The sequence below is a fragment of the Schistocerca piceifrons genome, chromosome 1 (assembly GCF_021461385.2).
Source record: "Schistocerca piceifrons isolate TAMUIC-IGC-003096 chromosome 1, iqSchPice1.1, whole genome shotgun sequence".
Taxonomy (NCBI): Eukaryota; Metazoa; Arthropoda; class Insecta; order Orthoptera; family Acrididae; genus Schistocerca; species Schistocerca piceifrons.
Window position 1 is genome coordinate 578,107,913 of NC_060138.1, and position 19,581 is coordinate 578,127,493.

The following is a 19,581-nucleotide window of genomic DNA, read 5'->3' on the forward strand; positions in this document are numbered from 1 at the left end:
GTGTGGCGACCTCCAGTCTACAAGGTCTAACTTGTCTGCGAAGATGTGATTTGAACCCACAGATTAGAGCAATTTCGATCAAATCTCCGACTTCAAGGTTTGCACACAACTCAAATCTGCGCAAATCTCTTATTCACATGCAATGACCTGTCTGCGCCGATGTGATACGCTGCTGTCGAGACATCTTCGCGGGTACTGGGGGCAGTTGGGCCAGCGTCTCCCCAAAGGTAGTGGAGAGTTCAGCGGCGTTCGCGGCGCACGAGGCGGAGGGTCAATGTGGAGACTGGCCGTATGCCATCTGCCTGTGAATGGACACGTGGACGCTCCTGCAGCAAGGTCCGAGCAGGCACATGGGGGGAGGGGTTTATTAGTGATTGGGAGTTCCAACGTTAGGCGGGTGATGGAGCCCCTTAGGGAAATAGCGGAAAGGTCGGGGAAGAAAGCCAGTGTTCACTCTGCTGCTGGGGAGTCTCATCCGGAATGTGGAGGAGGCCCTGCCGGCGGCGATTGAGAGCACAGGGTGCACCCGACTGCAAATTGTTGCTCATGTCGGCACCAATGACTCCTGCCATCTGGGTTCAGAAGTTATCCTCAGATCATACAGGCAGTTGGCGGAGTTGGTGAACGCGGAAAGCCTCGCTCGCGGGGTGGAATCTGAGCTAAGTATTTGTAGTATCGTTCCCAGAACCGATCGCAGTCCTCTGGTTTGGAGCCGAGTGGAAGGCTTATACCGGAGGCTTAGACGTTTCTGCAGAGATCTGGGGTGTAAATTTCTCGACCTCCGCTATCGGGTGGAGAAATGTAGGGTCCCCATGAATAGGTCAGGCGTCCACTACACGCAGGAAGCGGCTACAAGGGTAGCGGAGTACGTGTGGAATGTACATGTGGGTTTTTTAGGTTAGAGAATTCCCTCCCTAGGCCCGACAAGACGCCTCCTGAGACGCGACAAGGTAGTAGTAGGCAAAATGCAACAGGGAATAACAATATTAATGTGCTAATAGTAATCTGCGGGAGCGTCTATAGAAAGGTCCCAGAATTGCTCTCGTTAATAAACGGTCACAATGCCTGCCCACATAGTACTAGGGACAGAAAGTTGGCTGAAACCAGATGTAAACAGTAATGAAATTTTAAACTCAGATTGGAATGCATACCGCAGAGCCAGGCTGGACAGTGAAGGGGGAGGCGTGTTTATAGCGATAAGAAGTGCAATAGTATCGAAGGAAAGTGACGGAGATCCGAAAGGTGAAATAATTTGGGTGAAGGTCACGGTTAAAGCAGGCTCAGACATGGTAATTAGATGTCTCTATAGGCCCCCTGGCACAGCAGCTGTTGTGGCTGAGCACTTGAAGGATAATTTGGAAAATATTTCGAGTAGATTTTTCCACCATGTTATAGTTCTGGGTGGAGATTTTAATTTGCCGGATATAGACTGGGAGACTCAAACGTTCATAACGGGTGGCAAGGACAAAGAAAACAGTTAAATTTTTTTAAGTGCTTTATCTGAAAACTACCTTGAGCAGTTAAACAGAGAACCGACTCATGGCGATAACATATTAGACCTTCTGGTGACAAACAGATCCAAACTATTTGAAACAGTTAACGCATGACAGGGAATCAGCAATCTTAAAGTGGTTACTGCATCGATGATTTCAGCCATAAATAGAAATATTAAAAAAGGTAGGAAGATTTTTCTGTTTAGCAAAAGTGACAAAAAGCAGATTTCAGAGTACCTGACGGCTCAACACAAAAGTTTTGTCTCGAGTACAGATAGTGTTGAGGATCAGTGGACGAAGTTCAAAACCATCATACAATATGCGTTAGATGAGTATGTGCCAAGTAAGATCGTAAGAGATGGAAAAGAGCCACCTTGGTACAACAACCGAGTTAGAAAACTGCTGCGGAAGCAAAGGGAACTTCACAGCAAACATAAACATAGCCAAAGCCTTGCAGACAAACAAAAATTACGCGAAGCGAAATGTAGTGTGAGGAGGGCTATGCGAGAGGCGTTCAATAAATTCGAAAGTAAAGTTCTATGTACTGACTTGGCAGAAAATCCTAAGAAATTTTGGTCTTATGTCAAAGCGGTAGGTGGATCAAACCAAAATGTCCAGACACTCTGTGACCAAAATGGTACTGAAACAGAGGATGACAGACTAAAGACCGAAACACTAAATGTGTTTTTCCAAAGCTGTTTCACAGAGGGAGACTGCACTGTAGTTCCTTCTCTAGATTGTCGCACAGATGACAAAATGGTAGACATCGAAATAGACGACAGAGGGATAGAGAAACAATTAAAATCGCTCAAAAGAGGAAAAGCCGCTGGACCTGATGGGATACCAGTTCGATTTTACACAGAGTACGCGAAGGAACTTGCCCCTCTTCTTGCAGCGATGTACCGTAGGTCTCTAGAAGAGCGTAGCGTTCCAAATGATTGGAAAAGGGCACAGGTCATCCCCGTTTTCAAGAAGGGGCGTCGAACAGATGTACAGAACTATAGACCTTTATCTCTACCGTCGATCAGAATTTTGGAACACGTATTATGTTCGAGTATAATGACTTTTCTGGAGACTAGAAATCTACTCTGTAGGAATCAGCATGGTTTTCGAAAAAGACGATCGTGTGAAACCCAGCTCGCGCTATTCGTATACGAGACTCAGAGGGCCATAGACACAGGTTCCCAGGTAGATGCCGTGTTTCTTGACTTCCGCAAGGCGTTCGATACAGTTCCCCACAGTCGTTTAATGAACAAAGTAAGAGCATGTGGACTATCAGACCAAATGTGTGATTGGATTGAAGAGTTCCTAGATAACAGAACGCAGCATGTTATTCTCAATGGAGAGAAGTCTTCCGAAGTAAGAGTGATTTCAGGTATGCTGCAGAGGAGTGTCGTAGGACCATTGCTATTCACAATATACATAAATGACCTTGTGGATGACATCGGAAGTTCACTGAGGCTTTTTGCGGATGATGCTGTGGTATATCGAGAGGTTGTAACAATGGAAAATTGTACTGAAATGCAGGAGGATCTGCAGCAAATGGACGCATGGTGCAGGGAATGGCAATTGAACCTCAACGTAAACAAGTGTAATGTGCTGCGAATACATAGAAAGAAAGATCCTTTATCATTTAGCTACAATATAGCAGGTCAGCAACTGGAAGCAGTTAATTCCATAAATTATCTGGGAGTATGCATTAGGAGTGATTTAAAATGGAATGATCATATAAAGTTGATCGTCGGCAAAGCAGATGCCAGAGTGAGATTCATTGTAAGAATCCTAAGGAAATGCAATCCGAAAACAAAGGAAGTAGGTTACAGTACACTTGTTCGCCCACTGCTTGAATACTGCTCAGCAGTGTGGGATCCGTACCAGATAGGGTTGATAGAAGAGGTAGAGAAGACCTAATGGAGAGCAGCGTGCTTCGTTACAGGATCATTTAGTAATCACGAAAGCATTACGGAGATGATAGATAAACACCAGTGCAAGACTCTGCAAGAGAGAAGCTCAGTAGCTCGGTACGGGCTTTTGTTGAAGTTTCGAGAACATACCTTCACCCAGGAGTCAAGCAGTATATTGCTCCCTCCTACTTATATCTCGCGAAGAGACCATGAGAATAAAATCAGAGAGATTAGAGCCCACACGGAGGCATACCGAGAATCCTTATTTCCACGAACAATACGAGACTGGAATAGAAGGGAGAACCGATAGAGGTACTCAAGGTACCCTCCGCCACACACCGTCAGGTGGCTTGCGGAGTATGGATGTAGTTGTAGATAGATCGATGCATGTTGAATGGCCTTTAGAAAATATCTGCTATTTTGGAATATTTGTCAACTGCATTTTAGATGTAGTTGACAAAATTAAAAGTAGCAGTCTCGGTGACTGGTTGGCTCGGGGAAGGGGACCAAAAAACGAGGTCATCGTTCCCATTGGATTAGGGAAGTAAGTCGACCGTGCCCTTTCAAAGGGAAAATCGGAATGATCCCGGCATTTGCCTGAAACGATTTAGGGAAATCGCAGAAACCGTGAATCAGGATGGCCCGACACGGGTTTGAACCGTTGTCCACCCAAACGCGAGTCCAATGTCCTAACCACTACTCCACATCGCTCGGTAGTCTCTGTGGAACACTGTTCTCTAAACACATCCTAGCTTTTAATATATTATTCTGATTGAAAAATTGTTTTAGCCGAGCTCAAAAGAGATGTATAATAATTTTTAGAAAGCCAGGTAGCAATGCTATAGGTCTATAAAATTTAACATGTAAATCAAAATGTTACCAACAACATAGGAAAGTCTTGTGGCAGAAAATAATAAATGTGTACACAAAGTGAATGGCAATTCACTTATGAAAGAATGGAAATGAAGTTACTGGTAGCGATTTGTCGGATGTTCCTAGATTCGTCCCCTAAAGGTAGGTTCGTTGATAAACGAACATGCGAAAAATTTGCTCCAATATGCTGTAGAGAAAGTCTAAAGATTACGTAACAGTGTAGTCCATGGAACAGGTGTTGCAAATTAAATTCTTGCGTAGTCAAATATTTCTTGAAAAAAACCCCAAAGCATCTATGTGACAACTATTATAATGAAACAGGTTAAGTAATACTTCAGCAGGCTATTCACTGGACAACAAATACGAAATTGGAGGGAATTTAAGATAATTTAAGCACATCTCTGACGTAATGAACAAAGATTACATTTAACAGTCGGAGTTTGTGACAGTTAGTGCTAGAAAGCTTGATCATGCGTGTTTTGATGAATTTGAGCACTGTCAAGTTTGGAAATACACACCCTCTTCGGGATGACTTGGCTACTGCCATGTAATTTCTGGAATGCATGAACACCTGCATGCAGTCATCCAGTAGAAAAAAGAAAGAAGAAAATATGGGCTGAATAATTGACCGCTTACATAACACAATGTGTTCCAAAAGCTGTGCGCAACGCACCCGCCCCGAGCACAGCAAAACAGTTTGGAACTGAAGTTTTAGCCAGTGTAAACAAATATACTCTGTAAGCCGTAGGAACGAGTGCTGGACATTTACGAGCCAGTGTCACCCACTAGATCACATGAAAGAGTTGTAACTTTAAAAATGGCAAAGTAAGAACCAGATGTGTAAATACAGTTACAGAATGGGACTCGGTCTACGTGTTTCAGTATTTTATTGGTACTCATTTTACGTGATTTATTTATTTTCAGGGAATTGTTTATTATGTTTGTGTATGACACACAGAAGTGTCAGAAGGAGGAGGATGATCCACAAGAAGCTGTTGTTTATTTTCATCCTGCCTGGGTAACTGAGCAGCAGAAAATGGTATTGTGTGGGCAGCTTATGGGGGCAACACAGTTCTTCAGGTCGTCTTTTAGCTGTCCCAATATCTTGTGTCTGAACAGTGGGAAATTCCTCGTATGGCAGTGTGGAAGATTTATCCTTGTGAGTTTATATTGTTATCAATTGTTGTTATATGAATAATTATAAAATCACAATTAGACACTGTCCATCATTAAACCAGTCTTTCAATGAGACAGCCTGTTCAGGGGCATTTGCTGTGTCATGGAGTGTGTTTTTAATGTTTCAGTATTAAATGCAACATGATATTATGTTTGTATGACATTTGAATTCTACTAAATGTCTAAGATGCCGCTTTCTCAGTCCATGTATAAGATAGTACCATCTAAAAATATTTTAATGTGATTAGAGAGCTGTGAGCTACAATATACCGAAATATGGAATTGAATACAGAAGTATAGCTATTGGGCAAAGTGGTGGGAAGCTTTGGGTCGGTGGTTCAGAACTTTAAAACTGCGCTAATTTGTGTAAGAGATTGCTTACATAACAAATCTGTAACATCATCTGGACTCTTGTTGTAAAGTGCGGGATTGGTTTTGAATTGGGGTAATGTGGAATTACATAATGAAGGGAAGTATAATTGACTGTAGGTGAACATTTGAGGAAGTGACACCGGAATGATGATAAATCTGATTTAGCAGACATCTGAACCATGCCACTGCAAGAAAAACCCTACAAAAGTCAAAGAATTTATTTTAGGAAAAAAATCTGGTAATATGCCATACCGCGTATTCCTATGAACTATTACGTTATAGATCTGTAAATAAGATTATACTAATTAATCAGAGAGAGGCACGATGGGAGCAGTAACTCATATTGTAGACTGTGTGTGTTTTAAATCCTTTCCCATCAATATTTCAGTGACCTCCCAAGTATAAATGAAGGTGGTTATTTCATTTATATTAATTTTCATCTGAAAGCTAAATATAATTCCATGACTAGATTCTGTACAAGATCATATTTTCAATTGAATAATCTTCCATAAAGCTGCCTGTCTGAAGCACTGAGCATTGTTTCAACACTGGCTGCGTGAGTAGTGAAATTAAAAGCTTTTCATTTTAAGCATCCCACAGCAGACCTGTATCATATTGGTAAGTACATCTATTACTGCTTGATAAGCATATAGGAGGGACATTGTTAGTGTTCTTACAAATGTAATGGCTTACGTGATGGAAGCTGTGAGATTTACCAATAATGTAAAGAAGTTTTCCATGAAATACTATCCCACACACCTCTACTGATCATGTTTTCCAAGTTTCATTGCTAAATAATTTTTGTCATTTTATAGTATGTACAACTTTCTTTGTTTTTGATCTATGTTCAACAGATACAGTGCCTAGTACTCTTTCTTTGTGGTTAATGTGACCTGCAGAGCTAGTCATCTTAAACAATGAGAAATTCATTGTTCTGTACCTTCTGCAACAGCTCAGTTAACACGTCTAATATCTTAGAGAGTTTCATATGAAGATAAATGAAATCAGGAAAACGCTAGTCACAACGTATTGTGTGATTTTTGTAGTGACATGAAAACTGAACATTTGTAGATACTTCCTCGTGCCTGATGATGAAGTGCAGCTCCTCTGTCACAATATATTCTGAAATTTTGCTATAATTATTTCCTGCTTATTTCATTAGACCCATGTCTCACTCTCTTGCTACCCCACCCCCACCCCCCTGCTCCCAATGCCCCCTCCCATCTCCCCTGCCCAACACAAAACACACACTTTTATGTTGTCAGTTGAGGTACCTACATCTACATGGATACTCTGCAAATCACATTTAAGTGCCTGGCAGAGGGTTCATTGAACCACATACACAATTCTCTATTATTCCAATCCCGGATAGCGCGCGGAAAAAATGAACACCTATATCTTTCCGTACGAGCTCTGATTTCCCTTATTTTATCATGGTGATCATTCCTTCCGATGTATGTCGGTGTCAACAAAATATTTTCGCATTGGGAGGAGAAAGTTGGTGATTTGAATTTTGTGAGAAGATTCCGTCAACAAAAAACGCCTTTTTTAAAATGATTTCCAGCCCAAATCCTGTATCATTTCTGTGACACACTCTCCCATATTTCGTGCTAATACAAAACGTGCTCCCTTTCTTTGAACTTTTTCAATGTACTCTGTCAGTCCTATCTGGTAAGGATCTCACACCGCGCAGCAGTATTCTAAAAGAGGACGGGCAAGCGTAGTGTAGGCAGTCTCCTTAGTAGGTCTGTTACATTTTCTAAGTGTCCTGCCAATAAAATGCAGCCTTTGGTTACCCTTCCCCACAACATTTTCTGTGTGTTCTTTCCAATTTAAGTTGTTCGTAATTGTAATTCCTAGGTAAAAGTGACAAAGTGGTTAAGACTCTGGACTCAAGTCAGTAGGAATGGGGTTTAAATAGCCAACAGTTCGTTCTGATTTACGTTTTCCTAGGTTCTTGTGCTGATCAGGGCCATACTGAGGCCATGGTGAGATAGGCCCCTGCCAAGGGCACACTCATTGAGTGTGGAGTGGGTGCAAAACCTGACCAGTTAAAAACAAGAAAAAAAATTGTGCTTTAAAAATTAACCAGGAAAGCACCAAAGTTCTCATCCCCTTGTGTTCCTACACTCATGCTCATAAATTAAGGATAATTGCAGAATGTGGTGCCACACAATGTTACACTACACAAAACTGGTGCTAATAGCATACACACATAGGGAACACATACGACACAGATCTGTAAGTCCACAGTATTGGTGGTAAGATGAGAAAACCGTCCCGAAACACATGTGCTACAAAACACCACTGTTTCCTGCACATGTACCTCGACATCAATATGGGATATGATCACCATGCACACGTACACAGGCCGCACAATGGGTTGGCATATTCTGGATCAGGTGGTCAAGCAGCTGCTGGGGTATAACCTCCCATTCTTGCACCAATGCCTGTCAGAGCTCCTGAAGTGTCAAGTGTCGTAGGGGTTTGAAGACATGCAGCGATATGTTGACCAAGAGGTAATTTTATTTATTTATTGTTCCGTGGGACCAAATTAAGGAGAAGTCTCCATAGTCATGGAACGAGTCAATACATGAAATTATAACACGATGGTAGAAACAGATAAAATGAAATATAAAAAAACATATTCAGGCGACAAGTCGTAAGTTTAAATAAAGAAAATCAACAATGTAACACTGGAATTTGCTTAATTTTTTAGCTCTTCCAGGAGCTCCTCGACAGAATAGAAGGAGTGAGCCATGAGGAAACTCTTCAGTTTAGACTTAAAAAAGTTTGGGCTACTGCTAAGATTTTTGAGTTCTTGTGGTAGCTTATTGAAAATGGATACAGCAGAACTTTCTGCGCAAGAGTCAAGGAAGTGCATTCCACCTGCAGATTGGATTTCTGCATAGTATTAACTGAGTGAAAGCTGCTAATGACAGTGGCACGTAAAGTGCCCTCTGCCACACACCATTAGGTGGCTTGCGGAGTATAAATGTAGATGTAGATGCAAGAGCATCCCAGACGTGCTCGATGGGGCTTAGGTCTGGAGAACAGGTAGGCCACTCCAGTCACCTGATATCTTCTGTTTCAAGGTACTCCTTCACGATGGCAGCTCGGTGGGGCTGTACATTATCATCCATCAGTAGGAAGGTGGGACCCACTGTACCCCTGAAAAGGTAGACATACTGGTGCAAAATGATGTCCTGATACACCTAACCTGTTACAGTTCCTCTGTCAAAGACATGCAGGGGTTATGTGCACCAATCATGATCCCACCCCACACCATCAAACCACGACCTCCATACAGGTTCCTTTCAAGGACATTAAGGGGTTGGTATCTGGTTCCTACTTCACGCCAGATGAAAACCCGGCGAGAATCACTGTTCAGACTATACCTAGAATCGTCCGTGAACATAACCTGGGACCACTGTTCCAATGACCATGTACTGTGTTTTTGACACCAGGCTTTATGGGCTGTCCTGTGACCGGGGGTCAGTGGAATGCGCCTTGCAGGTCTCCGGGTGAGTAAACCATGTCTGTTCAGTTGTCTGTAGACTGTGTATCTGGAAACAACGGTTTCAGTGGCTGCGGTAAGGTCCCGAGCAATGCTACCTTCAGTACTCCATGGCCTTCTGCGGGCACTGATGGTGAGATATCAAACTTCTTGTGGTGTTGTACACTGTGGACGTCCTGTACTGTAGCGCCTGGACACGTTTCCTGTCTGCCGGAATCGTTGCCATAATCTTGAGATCACACTTTGTGGCACACGGAGGGCCCGTGCTACGACCTGCTGTGTTTGACGAGCCTCCAGTCGCCCTAGTATTCTACCCCTCATAATGTTATCAATATGTGTTCTTTGAGCCATTTTCAACACACTGTCACCATTAGCGCGTCTGAAAATGTCTGTACACTTACTCGCTGCACCATACTCTGACATGCACCAACACACCTCTGTGTATGTGGACTGCTGCCAGTGCCACCGTGCGACGACCGCAGGTCAAATACACCACATGGTCATACCCTGAGGTGAATTAAACCCGCGCCCAACAGAGTGATGTTTCACCATGTATCAGTATTATCCTTAATTTATGAGCATGGGTGTATCTTCTGCTTGTGAGAAGAACCCTTTCCCTTGACCCCGGATTGTAGAGAGACCTTGCTGTCACACTGCCATTTCATCCAAATAGTGTCATAAAGAAATAACTGCTACCGAATAGGCGTCATGTGGGTTGTGTGTCATCAGTGTGCTTGGTTCATACTGATGCCGCCTACACTGCTAGCTCTTGTTTAACACTAGAATTTTTGCTCCTTCTTTGCTCCAGTAATGTAGGACCTCAAAGGCTGGGCAGCAGGTGCTGAAGCAAACTTGTTGTTTAACAGTCTAAGGCTTCTGACTTTTCCCTTTCTCTGCCAGCTGACGGCTAGAGTGAAACAACTGAAGCTAGACGGCTTCAACATATTTGACAGAATAGTAAATAAAATGGGAAACAGATCTCACATATAACAACACACTATTTGATCTCACTTTTAATTTCCTGACATGGTCATCTTAAATGATAGCTCTGTATCTAATTTTGAAATATATGCAGCAACGCTGGTGCCAAATATAACAGAAATATTTATTCAGCTGAGCTAGTTAATGAAACAGTGGCTTTCAGACTCCAGTAGAAGAGCTGATGATGAGCACTGCCACGGCTTCTCATTTGGTTACTTTGAAGTTTATTTTTATTTTATTTTTTTTAATTTGTGGGTTGTGATTGCTTTTTCAGAGGATGGTAAAGTTTTGATGTTGTTTATGCCAGTTCCAGTGACTGCAGCATTTTGTCAGTGCAGTTTTAGCAAATCAAAGATGATAAAAAAAATGCTATGTAAGGCCGTGTACAGGTGTAGCAGACTGTCAGATTCAGCTGTCTTGTTGGTCGAGTACGGCACTGCTTCTAAATTTGATTTCAGTGAAATAATCAATGAGTTTGCTTTGCTCAAAGCTAGGAAATGGAAAGTAAAATTATAATAAACACAATTTTTGGAATGGGATGTGTTCTCAACATTCAGTTGTAGCCCATTTTCTTTAACAATGGATTAATGATTTATGAACTGGTAATAATTAATGAGAAGCATATAAAATTTGTTCTTTATTATATATCATACTAGAATGAATGTGGAGTAGCTGCTATAAACTGTAAGACATAGATTTTGTTTTAGTCTTAGTTTTTTGGAAAGTTTGTACAATATGTAATTTATTTACTACAATGTTACATTTAATTTATTGTGTTCAATGTTTTTCATCTATGTAGGTCATTTGGTAACAGTTTTCAAAAACACTTCATTTTTATTAAACTGACCTTGCAGATGACAAAATTTCCTAGATCTTGGTATGTGTCTGCTGCTGGTATTCTTCCAACAAGGTGTGATTAATTTCCTCTTCCATGTGTAACAAGTCTTAGCAAGTGTTCCAGTCTTAATATTGACAGGATTTGTAAAATCTTTTCTGCCTTTCTTATCTTTATCTGCAGTGTCATTCCAAGTTGAGATTTGTGACATGACATACGTAGCCCAATAAATATTCTAATAAACTGAACCATCTAATCTCCGGGAATACTGGGTCATTCCAAAACAATTGTATTAATGCATTCTTCCTCCTCCTCCTCCTCCTCCTCCTCCTCCTCATCATCATCATCATCATCATCATCATCTTATTCTTCCTGTTATCCATCCTTTCCTCAATTCATATGTTGCCTGAAAAATATTTGATTTCATCATTTGGCGTTTTGTTTTTCAGTTCTATTTTCTTGAAGAGTAACTGCATCACAAGGAGAACATGTTAATTATAGGTCATTTTTCTAACTACAGATGTTCAACCCCAAAATATTTGCTGTTCCAAAACATATTGTATTTAAGGACAAATCTTGGAATATTTTGTATACAGTATAGGCACTATGAAATCACTGCAATGCATCTGAACTCTTTTTAAATCAAAGAATCCGCTATGTGTCAAGTATACATTTAATTCATTTAGCTGCTACATTACTCAATTTTCCTGGCATAATTTAGGCCTGTAAATTGTCCTCTTCTGGCTTACAGTAGGCTTTATGTACAGTGATACAAATGACTGGATGTTTTTATTATAGTCTGTATACATAAGTTGTTCTTGCCCATATGTCTTATCATAAGATATCCTGCATGTGTTATGTTTTATGGGAGTGAATCAGTGTCAGTTCTTAAAACATGAGAAGTGGCACAATCATATAGGTTTATTACATCATTTTCTTTTACTCTTCTACATAAAATTCTCATTTTGAAGATATATTCATGATACACTAAAAAATGTGAAGAATTATACTGACAAATGGTATTACCAGTTCTAATGCCTTCAGGATTTTGTACCGAGGTGTTGTCATTTTGAGCAGTTGGGTTTCTGCCAGTTATTCGCATCTATCTTGCATGATATTTCAATTGTGTGACTTTCAGTCTTCTTCAGGTGCTGTCTTATACTGATTCCAGTGTGGAACGAGTCTGGTATTTATGCCTGTGTTGTGCTAGGTGCTCCGTTTCTGATCCATGATGCACCAAGCAATGGTATGCGTTGACCAATAGCAGCAATTGTAGTGTTTTCTTCTAGCCACAGCTGTTGCAATTGCTGTGTGCTTATTATCTGTTGTCAATCTTTCTGTATGAAGTTCTGAATGACATCCAAGTCATGCTAGACATTTTATCTTCCAAATTTTGTCGTTTAAGCTTTCCTGTGATCTAGAACGTTCTGTTACTGTGGCATGCCGTATCAGGTTAGATTAGATTAGATTTACTTTCATTCCAATTGATCCGTAGTGAGGAGGTCCTCCAGGATGTGGAACATGTCAGAAAAACAACAATACATGACAAATATTTACAACTAAAACAAATAAGCTAACGTACCATCCACAGGTCCCAAGTGGAATGATCGTCATTTTTTAATGAACACTATATGAAAGTCATTTTACAAATACTAATGCACTGAATTTAAAATAAAAAAGTTATTTGTACTTACACACACACACACACACACACACACACACACACACACACACACACACACTTACAATGAACACATTACTGCACTGAAATTGCGCAGAAGTTATATTGTACTTATATATTTATAATGGAGGGAAACATTCCACGTGGGAAAAATATATCTAAAAACAAAGATGATGTGACTTACCAAACGAAAGCGCTGGTAGGTCGATAGACACACAAACATACACACAAAATTCAAGCTTTCGCAACCAACGGTTGCTTCATCAGGAAAGAGGGAAGGAGAGGGAAAGACGAAAGGATGTGGGTTTTAAGGGAGAGGGTAAGGAGTCATCCAATCCCGGGAGCGGAAAGACGTACCTTAGGGGGAAAAAAGGACAGGTATACACTCGCACACACACCCATATCCAACCGCAGTGTCTGTGTATGTGCGGTTGGATATGGGTGTGTGTGCGAGTGTATACCTGTCCTTTTTTCCCCCTAAGGTAAGTCTTTCCGCTCCCAGGATTGGAATGACTCCTTACCCTCTCCCTTAAAACCCGCATCCTTTCGTCTTTCCCTCTCCTTCCCTCTTTCCTGATGAAGCAACCGTTGGTTGCGAAAGCTTGAATTTTGTGTGTATCAGTTGGTTTTACTGAGAAATTCATCAATGGAGTAGAAGGAGTTGGCCACCAATAAATTCTTTAGGCTTCTCTTAAACTGAATTTCATTGGTTGTTAAGCTTTTTATGGCTGCTGGCAAGTTATTGAAAATGTGTGTTCCTGAATAATGCACACCTTTTTGTACAAGACTAAGTGACTTTAAATCCTTGTGAAGATTATTCTTATTTCTAGTACTGATTCCCTGAATTGAGCTGTTGGTTTGAAAAAGTGATATATTTTTAATGACAAATTTCATTAAGGAATAAATATATTGGGAAGCAGTAGTTAGTATCCCTAGTTCCCTAAACAGGCTTCTGCAGGATGTTCTTGAGTTCACACCACATATAACTCTTACTGCACGTTTTTGTGCCCGGAAAACTTTAGCTTGGCTTGATGAACTACCCCAAAAAATAATCCCATATGATATTATGGAATGAAAGTAAGCATAGTATGCCAGCTTTTTCATTATTATATCCCTTATGTCTGACAAAATTCGCATTGCAAACAGAGATTTGTTAAGATGCTTCAGCAGTTCTGTGGTGTGCTCCTCCTAGTTGAATTTATTATCAAGCTGTAATCCCAAGAATTTAACACTGTCCACTTCTTCTATCTTCTTGTCATCGTATGTTATATACTCGTGGGACAGTTCTTACAAGTTCTGAACTGCATGTAGTGTGTTTTTTCAAAGTTTAGTGACAAAGAATTGGCTAGGAACCAGTGATTAATGTCCACAAATATTTTATTAGCTGATCTTTCTAAGACTACGCTTGATTTGCTATTTATTGCAATGTTTGTATCATCGGCAAACAAAATGAACTTGGCATCTGGTAATGTTACTGATGAAAGGTCATTGATATACGCAAGAAAAAGTAAGGGCCCCAAAATGGAACCTTGTGGGACCCCACATGTAATTAGTTCCCAGTTGGATGATGCCTGATAGCTTGATACATGTCTCTTTCCTAATAACACCCTTTGTTTCCTGCCAGAGATATAAAGTTTGAACCATTTTGCAGCATTTCCTGTTACACTATAATACTCTAATATACTTAAAAGGATATTGTGATTTACACAGTCAAATGCCTTTGACAGATCACAAAATATACCAGTTGCCTGCAATTTTTTGTCTAATGAATTAAGCACATTTTCACTGTAAGTGTAGATAGCCTTCTCAGTATCAGAACCTTTTAGAAATCCAAACTGTGACTTTGACAGTATGTTATTTGAGATAAGATGGTTATAAAGCCGACTGTACATTACTTTTTCGAAAATTTTTGAGAATGCTGGCAACAGTAAAATTGAATGGAAATTTGATGCTATTTCTTTATCTCCCTTCTTAACTTCAGCATATTTCAGCCATTCAGGAAATATTCCACTGATAAATGACTGGTTACACAGATAGCTTAATATGTTACTTAGCTCAGAATCACATTCTGTAATTAACTTTGTTGATATTTCATCATACCCACTAGATGTTTTTGATTTTAAAGATTTTATGATGGACATTATTTCTGTTGGGGGTAGTGAGGGTCAAATTCATACTATGGAAGTTGCTTGAAATTTCTGGTCTGAGGTATTCCATAGCAGCATCTACCGAACCTGACAACCCCATCTTTTTGGTGACAGTTATAAAATGTTTATTAAAAAGTTCTGCAACACTATACACATCTGTCACCAATGTATCATTTACTCTTAATGCTATTTGTTCCTCTTCATGTCTGGTTCTACTGGTCTCCTCCTTCACTATATCCCATATTGTCTTTATTTTGTTATCTGATACAACTATCTTTTCCTTGTAATATATTTGCTTTGACATCCGTATTACAGTCTTTAATATTTTGCAGTATTTCTTGTAATCTGCTATAGCATCAACATCGGAACTGTTTCAGATTAACAGATACAGCTTTCTTTTTGTTTTACAAGATACCCCTATTCCTCGAATAATCCATGGCGTTTTTTGTAGACTTTGCTCTAACCTTGGTAAGTTTTGGGGGGAAACAGTGTTCGAATAAGGTAAGCACTTTATTAGCAAAAGTGTTATATTTTTCATTCATGCCATGAGCACTGTAAACATCAGTCCAGTGAATGTCTCTGAAGAATGTCCTAAAATAATCAATTTTTGGCTTATTGATTACCCTCTTGAGCTCAGATTTAACAGATTTTATATCCTGTTCAGTATTAACATTTAACAGAAGGAACTGCATGTCATGGTCTGAGAGGCCATTGACTATTGGTTTTGCTATATAATTTTGTTCATTGGACTTTTCTATAAAGATATTATCAATGGCTGTTTGTGAGCAAGTGGCTACCCTAGTGGGGAACTTTACAGTGGGAATTAAGTTGGATGATAGTGTTACTAACGTAGATAAGTTCTTATTGGGAGAGTCTTTAAGGAAATCTACATTGAAATCACCAGCAACCACTATTTCTTTGTTTTTGGTTTTTAAATGGGCCAGTACAGCTTCAAGGTGGTTTACAAACAGATTAAACTTCCCTGCAGGTGCTCGATATACACGTAATATTATGAAGGATTTTTTGTGAAATTCTAATTCTGTTGCACATGCTTCTATATGCTGTTCTAGGCAAAATTTATGAATGTCTGTTCTTAAATTTATGACAGTTCCTAATGAATGTGGCAACTCCTCCTTTCTCCATTTCTGATCTACAAAAGTGAGATGCTAACCTAAAGGCATTTTGTTCAAAGCTTGTGCCCACAAGCAGTGCCTGTGGTGTTACTTTCAGGCCAGTGGTGTTCAAATTGCCGCTTGAGATTTGGTACAACATCTTTAGGTATTAAGTCTGTAGTCTTAGGTCAGATGGAGTGCCTGACACAGCACACCACAGTAACTGTCCAAGATCACAGGAGGGTTTAAATGATGACGACAATGGACAATAACCATAAAGTACACGCACAGTGTTCAGAACAGCCACAGCTAGAAGAAAACACTACAGTCGCATCTTTTGGTTGGCATGTACCACAAACTGAGCGCCTGACACGGCACCTGTCACGGTGCGAGACACAGGCACAGCACCTAGCACGACATAGGCATAAATACCGGACTCGTTCCATTCTGGAATCAGTATCAGACAGCACCTGAAGAAGACTACAAGTCACACAGTTGAAATATCATGCAAGAAAGATGCGAATGACCGACAGAAACCTGATTGTTCAGTATGGGAGTTCTAATGTCTGTCTCAATATGGCTTGGAAAAAGCTACTTGAATGACTTGACTACTGTCCACAATGATCACATTATACATAATTAACTGATGATTGAATAAAACTGTACTAATTCTGGAAGACATTTATTTTGCATATTAACAGCCTGTACTTTCCTTCATAAGCAACACAATAACTGATACATTTCCCTACGCAAGAAAAAATCTTCGAGAAGTTAATTGAATTTTAATATATTTGTGTAATAATTTTGAAGAAATTCTGCTAGCCCATAATTTATTGTGTATTTCATATTTCAAATTATTTTTAACAGACAGTGGGCACGGACCAGAACATTGATGAATGGATACTTAAATACAGATCTAAAGTACTACTTGATCTTCTTCGATTTTATCATAATGATTTTGAGACCATACATTCATCTGCTGGCCCAGATGGAAGCAAATTTGCAGAGAAATTGCAGCAGATTTTTGAAATATATGTGCCTATAGTGCAGCATTCTGGCAATATTTTTGCAAACATGCCATCCGTTCGTCTGCCAAAGGTTTGTACTAATGAGTTATAAGAATACTGGAAATTGTTAAAACATATCAGAAGAGATCAATATTGTATTTTTATTTTTAGAGTAGGTATAGTCTTTATATTAATAAAGTGCAATAATGCAGGGTGGGCCAAAAGTGACTACCCATTGTAACACATTGAAAACATTTAGTCAGTCTTGTTTGTTACTGATAATTATAGATACAGACACCAGATGGTACCCTTATTAAACCAGACATTCCTGACATTGTTGATTCTAACCTGTTCTGATGATTTCTAATGAAGACAGAGTTTTTGCTTTAAAAATGTGATAGCATGGTGCTTACAATGTAATAATAAATGAGTGGAATAATAATTCGACACTATTCCATCTGGAAGGAAGGGTGCCTACAATTTATGGAAACATTTTGAGCAACGTGCAAATGCAGCCGATTGCTACGGGTCAGGTAGACTATTAATAAGTGATGAAACTAAGCTTAAAGTTCTAAAAGTGCTTATCCAGAGCCATAAGAAGTAGGTTATTTATCAACTTTTGCGTAGAGAATTTTACAGAACGTCAGATTCAAATATTAAACTTTCTGGCCTCTGCTGCCAGAGACCGTGATTTTGTGTGTGTGTGTGTGTGTGTGTGTGTGTGTGTGTGTGTGTGTGTGTGTGTGTAATGCCTCTTTGGCCAAAAGCTTACTTGTTTGACAGTCTTTTTTTGTTATGCCCATCTCCACTAAATGGTGAGTAGCAGCTATCCTTTTCAATATTATTGTCAAATTCAAACTACATAACATGTTCAAACATGAGATATTGGAATACAGTCCTATTCCTAAGCATCAGTTTTGTGAAACGATATTAAATGAATTCAGAGAAGATGATAATGAGTCATTATCTAAGGTAATTTGGAGTGATGAGACAACTTTCAAATTATCAGGTCATTTCAATAGATACAGCTTTACCTATTGGTATAAAGAGAACCATAGAATTGTTTTTGAGAACCAGTTGAATCCATGTGGTGTTACATCAGGGATGGTATCTCTTGTCCTGGGCTAATTAGGATGTGGTTGTTTGATGGAACAGTAACTGAAGAACTATCAGGAAGTGTTGGCAACCTATGTCATTCCAGGACTACAAATAAACTACAGTAACTTCAATTCACTTCAATTTCAATGTGATGGTGCCCCACCGTGTTATGCAATAGTTATTGCAAAACTGGGTCGACAAGGTGTTTGGTGGGAAAGTTATTGAGCAGCAAGGCCAATAGAAATGCTGCCTAGATCACCAATGGATTTCTACTTTTGGGGTTATGTTAAAGATAAAGTGTACACTACAAAATCACAGTGAAGGACTTGAAAGAAGCTTTTGAAGATACTGAATTTAATAAACAACTTTATAAAAAAGTATGCCTAAGCATTCTACACCTACAGCTATACTCTGCAAACCACGGTAATGTGCATTGCAGAGGGTACGTCCCATTGTACTACATGCTGGGTTTTCTTCTCACTCCATTCATATACGGAGTGTAAGTAGAATGATTGCTTGAATAGCTCTGTGCCTGCTGTAATTATTCCAATCTTATCCTCATGATCCCTAGAGGCATGTGGTATATTCCTAGAGTCATCATTCAAAGACAGTTCTTGGAACTTTGTTAGTAGACTTTCTCGGGATAGTTTACGTCTATCTGAAAGAGTCCGCCAGTTCAGTTTCTTCATTATCTCTGTGAGACTCCCCATGGATCAAACAAACCTGTGAGCACTAACACTGCCCTTCTCACTGGTTACACTAATGATTTGTAAGCTACCTTTTCACTTGTGGTGTCGAGGTCTAGAATAGACCCACAGCCTTTCCTTGACTGTCGTAAGAGGCGACTAATAGGAGTCTTTTTATATGGTCACATTCTTACCTTGATATTTTGATTATTCTTTGGACTTCTGAAGGTTTTCCCTCTTTTTGCTTTTTTAATGCTTTTCCCTCACCTTTTTTTATTTTTTAAATTCTGGTCCCCATTTTGGGTTTGACATCCCCTTTCCAAATTTTACAGAAGACTGGGCCATTTGGAAACAATACCTTAGAGGTGCATTAACTCTACACAGTGTGGTGTTATCTTTTGCACCCACCAATCAAGTGGATCTACTCTGCACCCAAAATCCAGCACAGGAGCCAGTCTGTCTTGGTGGGGGTGTTATGTACCCACTCAGTGGTAGCCCCGTGACTATGCAAGGATTTGACTGCTGACACCTGAGCTGTAACCTCCCCATGTTGGCCAAGGAGTAGGTGCCTATCAACTTTGGGGTATTGGCAAACTGGGCTATGTCTACTGTGCCAGGCGACCTTTGCCTTGGCGGGATGGCACGCACAGGTGAGCCTCTGATGGGAGTGATTCACATCAGGGCGGATGATTTGCAATG

General features: G+C 40.0%; 1 protein-coding gene across 1 annotated transcript in view; it reads left to right on the top strand.

Moving 5' to 3' along the window:
• The first annotated feature begins 4,713 nt into the window (after positions 1 to 4,713).
• LOC124802304 overlaps positions 4,714 to 19,581 on the top strand; it is an 82,028-nt gene continuing 67,160 nt past the window's right edge. Inside the window, exons 1-3 of the mRNA XM_047263141.1 lie at positions 4,714 to 5,095; positions 5,195 to 5,429; positions 16,959 to 17,189. Coding sequence (XP_047119097.1) covers positions 5,088 to 5,095; positions 5,195 to 5,429; positions 16,959 to 17,189 — 474 coding nt within the window. The 5' untranslated portion in view covers positions 4,714 to 5,087. The remainder of the gene's footprint in view (positions 5,096 to 5,194; positions 5,430 to 16,958; positions 17,190 to 19,581) is intronic.